Genomic DNA, 5,997 nt, shown 5'->3' with positions numbered 1-5,997 from the left:
TTAGGACACGTTGTACCGGGATTTGAGCCGTTTCCAGAGGCGATGAGACGCGAAGCCCGTGATGATCAGCCCCAGGAGGGAGCCAGCCATCCCCACCGCGATGGCCGTGTTGGCGCTGAACGTGTCTGCAAGGAGAAGACAAGAGGAGCGTCAGAGCCCAGGGCACATAGGCACGGAGCCGCCTGGCACTGGATAAAAGCACTGCAATTCAGACGCTCTCCGACGGGGAAATTCCCTGAGCTCACATGCGTAGCGGGGGGCGGAAAACAGTGCTGACCTTTCAGACAGCTCACAGGGCAATAGAAAAAGCAGCTCCGTGCCAAAGCGGAAGAGCAGATCGGGGTGCCGCGCAGCCTGGGGCACTGAGAACAGGCCGTGGAGCTGCTGGCCTGGCAGAGGCAGAGAGCTGAGCCAGGCTCGAAACGGGACTGGATGCATTCACGGAGGAGAGATCTAGTAACGGCTATTGAACACAACAGCCGGAGGTGTTTCCTCTGCCATCTCTAGCCCTAAAGTGGTGGATGGCAAGGAGGGCACCATCCGTACCTCTAGTGGCATCCAGTTCAATGATCTTTCTCTACAGCACCCTTGCCATGTCAGAGATGGGTGACGGGGCCAGCTGGACCACTGGTCTGACTCGGTCTGGCACTTCTGGGCTCCAGCCTGGGCTGGGTTCAGATGCCCTTTGGACACCAGGTCTCCACCAGCCCCTACGGCTGCATGGGCAAGTCTCGCAGGGGCTCGGTGCAGGATGAAGGCCAGTGAAGAGACAGGAGCGCGCCAGCTGGGCTGGGAGGGAGACCTGTGCTGCTCGTGCCTGGGCCACGGGGTGGGATTTGGAGCTGTTGCCCCAGCTGTCAGGGTCACTGTACCACCAGGAGATAGACACCTGACCGAGCCCAGTGCTCTGCCCTCAACTGTGCATACCACGTTCCCTGCCCCATGCCCGCCAGAGCTGGCGGGGAGGTTACAGCGACCCGGCTCCGCGCTCTGGATGGAGCGGCTGCTCGGGAGAGCCCGATCTCCGGGGCACGTTTCCTCATGTCCGGCTCCAGCCCCTTCCCGCCGCCCAAGCCCATGTGCCCTCACTCACCAGGAGACACGGTGATGTGCAGATGTGCTATCTGGGGCCTGGGGCTGAGCAGGACGCACTGATAGTCCCCCTGGTGCTCTGGGGCCACCCGGTCGATCCTCAGTGTGGATTTTCCCTCGGACAGCTCCTCCTGGTACCGGGACAGCGCCATCGGGGTCTTCACCCACTGGATGGTGACCTCCTCGTGGCACTCAGTGTAGCACACCACATTCAGGGCTTTCCCGGTGATGCCCTTGGGAGGCACTGGTTTGATGAAGAGGTTGCAGATGGACTTGGTTTTGGGGGTGTCCGGGGGATCGTGGGTGGTGCTTTTGGGGCGCCGGGCGCTAATGGGTTCTGGAGTTGGAGAGCTCCCTGTGGCATCCTCCGGCTCCGTGCTGGGGCTCCCACTCACCAGGGCCGGGCTAGTGCTGGTGTTCGAGTCCCTAGTGGTGTCTGCAGGGTCCAGCAAGGCAGCCTCGGTCCTTGGGGGCTGCGACGTCACGGCGAGCACCGCGGTGGGGATCTCGGTTGGAGCAGTCAGCCCAGGGGGCAGGGTCTCAGCTGTAGCCACCAAGGCAGTGGCTGCGTTCTCTGTGGGGGCCGGAGACTCCAGCTTTGGGGTCCCACCGGGGGAGCTGGGGATCTCCAGCCCTGCAGTGCTGGCAGGGTCCTCGGCAGCCCCGACCCCGGCTGTGCTGGGGGTCTTAACAGCAGATGGCTCGGTTTTGGGGATCTCTGGGGTGGTGGCCAGCTCCAGGGGTGGCTTCGTTACAGCTGTAAACAGATGTTGATTCTTAAAACTTATCAATACCCTCTGTTCCCAGGAGCTGGGACAACATAGGTGCTGTTCCTCGCCCCTTTTACCACGAGAGGCAAGAACCTGCCACCGTCCCGTGGGAGGCACTGTCCCTCCGAGTGCCTCTCCCCTCCAAAACCAGCCACAGAGGGGTCTGGCTTGGAAACCTCAAGTCCCATCGGCCCCTTTGCTTTCCCCGTCATAATGCACCCGACCCTGGACAAGCAGCTCTCCGGGCAGGACTCGAGCTAGGGAAGGAGGACAGCCACGGAGGTTGATAGCTCTCGTGGAAAGAAGCCACAAGCTCAGGAATGGCGTCTCGCTGGGGCTGGGGGGAGATGCATGGAGGGCTGAGGAAGTTATCTGATTCAGAGGGCGACTGGGGTTAGGGAGGGAGCAGTGCAACTCTCCCGGGGGGGTTTCAATGAAGCTCTGCATTGCACTAGCCCGGCCCTAGATCTAGGCACTAAGAGGCCTGGCTCTGTCCTCCGACTCACCTGCTATGGGCACGGCCACTGCTCGGTCCTGCTGGAAATGCCTCTGAGGCTGGGACAGGGACAGCTCCACTTGGCACCGAAACTCCGCGCCCTCCGTCACGTCCCCTGCGGGGACGTCCAGCTCCGAGCGGTAATAGAACAGCTCCTCGTCGTCCTCGTCCTCCTCCGGCTCCGGGGTCTCCAGCTTCTGGTCCCCCCGGTACCAGGTCAGGGTCAGCCCGCCAGGCGGGTAGACCTTGCTCAGGGAGCAGAAGAGCCGGGCCGGCTGCCCAGGCACCAGCTCCTTGGGCTCGGACTCCAGCTGCAGCGTGTCTGGAAAAGCTGAAGGAAGAATTGCAGGTGAGAAACAGCCAGCTTTGTCCCTCGTGGCTGGGCCCAGGCCTGCCTGCCACGAGGTGAGGAGTTAGTGGCAAAAGGGCTGATGCGTTTAGGAGCCGGGGAGGGGGGTGGGCATCAAAGCCCCACACAGGCCAGAGCACCGAACTTGGGTTTCAGAGGGGCGGTGCACAGCTCCCAGGGCCTCTGTCACTGCTGCTCCCCTCTGAAAACCTGCCCCCCCGTCATGGTCCCAGGTGCTTTGCCTGGCTGCTTTCTTCCACCCCAGAAGTGGCTGCATTTCAGCCAGGCCCCTGGACGGAGGGAGGAGGCGATGGGGCCAGTGAGCCATACGCCCAGCCTCAGAGGGGTCTGGGTGCTGCAGGCCAGAGCCCTGATGTCCATGGGACTGTAGGCGCCCTAGGACTATTTAGTCTGCAGAAGAGACGACGGGGGAGCTGGCGACCATAAAGGCAGCGTCTCAGTGCTCAGTCCGCAGAGCGGAGCTGCAGCTGGTGGCAAGAGCGTGGCAGGACAGCGCTGCGAGGGGCACCGCGTGGGGCCATGGGTCGACGCGCCTTGGGAAACTTACAGTACACTTCCAGGCTGACGGACACCTGGATGATCTTGTTTTGGCAGATCCCCAGGCAGATCTTGGTGCCCCGCGTGGTGACGTGGGCATTGGTGACTTGCAGGACGCTGTGGCTGGGGAAGGACAGGATGTTCCCCAGGTTGGTGTCCAGCCCTTTCCACTCGACCGTGCTGTTCGCACAGCCCAGAGAGCAGTTGAGCTGGATGGAGCCTCCGAGCTCGACCAGCGGCTCCCAGGGCAGCACGGTCAGCGGGGGGGGAATGCTGGGCAGGGGGCCTGGCGGGAGAGAACACAAATGGCCTTGAGAAAAAAGGAGGAAGAGATCTCGCAACCGGCGAGTCTCAAAACTTACACCCGCGTCACAGGCGGATCCCACTTTGCAGCGTGGCAGAGCGTCCCAGGAGGATTTTGCCATCAACATCGGTGGATCCAGGACGTCTCACTTCCCTGCAGATGGGTGACCTCCAAAGCCACGGATCCACAAACATTCAGAGATCCCCCCCAGGCATTTCCAGGATGAGGAAACATTTGTCTCAGGGCCATTGGCGAAAATCCCCCCTCTCACAGCTGTCATGCAGAGCGATGAGTACCGCGGTGGGGACAGGGGATAGCCAGCACCACCAGGTCCTGTTTCTTATCTGCTTCCTCTAAAGCATCTGCTGCTTGTTCCCAGCAGTGGCAGGGAGTTGGGTAGGTGGACTTTTAGCCTGACCCAGATGGGGCGATTTGATGGAGTGCAAGGGCTGATGTCTCCCTCCCCAGAGGTGGCTGCATTTCGCCAATGCTCCTTGTAAAACCCTTTGAGTTCAGGGAAGGATCTCAGAGCATGGGGTGAAAAGCTCCCTGTCCATCAGCCTGGTGTTCTCCACCTACCGCAGAGATTTTACAACCGCTCATTAAAAACCAGGCCTGAACACCTGTCCTCCCCAGTGCTTTAACCCCCTGCTGCCCCCCAGGAGCCAGGCAGCCGGTACAGAGTAGGAGCGCTGTCAATCATAGACGAACAATGCAAATTTCTCAGGCTCGTTACAACATTTAAAGGCAAGGGCCTGACTTTTTTTTTTAAAGCTGAACTCAGATCTCCCCCCACCCCCCATGGGTTTTGCAAGGCAAGGAAGTGCCAGGTGCATTTGAAATGCCCTTTTCCACTCTCACTGCCAATGCAGCAGGACGGGTTATGGAAATAAAAACTTGCGTTCATGACTCGGATAGTATTTTTCCATCTCTAATGAGATGTTTATACGCAGGGGCCCTGCCCACGGTGGTCCTCACATGCAGCCCCCTCCGGCAGAGACATCGCTGCAAAGCAATGGCAGGGAAGCTTTGACTAAGGACTGCTCCACAAAGGACTTGGGGCTTTTTCGTGGCCGCACAGAGATCACAGTTGTGCCACGTCACGGCTGCACGGCGCCATCGGGAGAAAAAGCAAAAGGGCCCGAATTCACCGCCGGGCCAGATTCGCAGCAGTGTAAACTGGAATCAGCGGAGCCGACACTGTTTACATCAGCTGCGACCCCAACACAGTGGTCCCCATCTCACCGCCCACAGGGGACTGGGCATCTCAGTGCTGAGCCTTGCCCCCAGCCAGCGGGAACACACAGGGATGACCGGCAGAGCCCGCAACCCTCGGTGGTGGCAGGTGGGCATTTGCTGCCCCCCGAGAAATAGCCCCCGATGCTTCCCCTCTTATTCAAACCCATTCAGATTATTTACATTATATTATCATTATTCTGAGAGATGAGAAAGTTATAATTAACCTACATCTTCTTATTCTGACTGCCGCTATGCCTATTCATATTATTCTGAGATGAATAGTAAGATATGGGTATCAGTAAATGCAACGTTAAAGTTATTAGTATGCATATCATGCATATTCTTCCCTTAATATTATTCAAATCCTCCTAGCAGGCGGTGGCACAAGGTCAGAAGCGGGGGGACGGGGCATGAATGAGGCCAGGTCCCAGTTGCGACTGGGAGGGGAAGGGAGCCCATGGGCTGGGACGGTGCGGGGGGTCTGCAGACCCAGGGCAAGAGGGGCCGTTTTGAAACCCACTTTGCAGGGAGGCGTCTCCGTCGCAAAGCGATCCCGTCCTATGCCGTTAAACACCCTCCGCCGCGGGCCCAGGCTGGCACGGCTACCGGAGCGTGGCGGGACAGGGGACCTGCGTGTCACGACCGATGCCGCATAACCCGGGGGGTCAGCGCCCGGCCACAGCTCCAGATTCCCCCGCGATATCAAAATTAGGCCCTGAGCTATTTACATTAGACTAAGTGCTCAAACAAGCCCTCATGGAGATTCAGTTGTGTCAATACTTCTAATCCTGTTCGCTTCGTGCTGGGTACAGCCAGACAGCTAAGGGATAAAAAAGTTCCCTGTTGCGTACGTGCATTTTTCTCCCTTCATTGAGCCAGTTTTAATAAGGTTTAAGCTGGGAGGGGAGAAACATTTTTGTTAAAAAGAGGAAATTGATGGATTATAGACCCATGTGCCGTGCACGCAAGTGGGGATAAAAACTCTGCCCGTGTTGGAGGATGGAGATGGGTGGGCTTCTGGGGGGAAATTGCCTGTAGGAGCCTAGACAGGCAGTTCAAAGCAAAGGGGCCACTGCTTTGAAGCGGGCATCACACCCGGAGACCGCTGCAAGCAACACCTGGCGCTACCTAGAGCAGCTCAGGTCTTAGCCAAGGCAATGATGCCACCCAGCGCAGACAGAGGCCCCGA

The 5,997-nt window shown here is 59.0% G+C and overlaps 1 protein-coding gene across 1 annotated transcript; it reads right to left on the bottom strand.

The window, feature by feature from the left end:
- On the bottom strand, nt 1-3,851 carry MADCAM1 (mucosal vascular addressin cell adhesion molecule 1). The gene is made up of 4 exons (XM_019513501.1): nt 3,276-3,851; nt 2,369-2,689; nt 1,094-1,849; nt 1-125 (listed from the first exon to the last, which is right to left on the bottom strand). The coding sequence occupies exons 1-4, from the start codon at nt 3,694-3,696 to the stop codon at nt 1-3; spliced, it is 1,623 nt and encodes a 540-aa protein (XP_019369046.1). The 5' UTR covers nt 3,697-3,851.
- Between the last annotated feature and the right edge of the window lie 2,146 nt (nt 3,852-5,997).

Source organism: Gavialis gangeticus, unplaced genomic scaffold (genome assembly GCF_001723915.1).
Source record: "Gavialis gangeticus isolate Ggan-Ray unplaced genomic scaffold, GavGan_comp1, whole genome shotgun sequence".
In the NCBI taxonomy this organism is placed as follows: Eukaryota; Metazoa; Chordata; order Crocodylia; family Gavialidae; genus Gavialis; species Gavialis gangeticus.
Note: the sequence above shows the minus strand (reverse complement) of the source record. Positions and strands in the feature narration are given on the sequence as shown.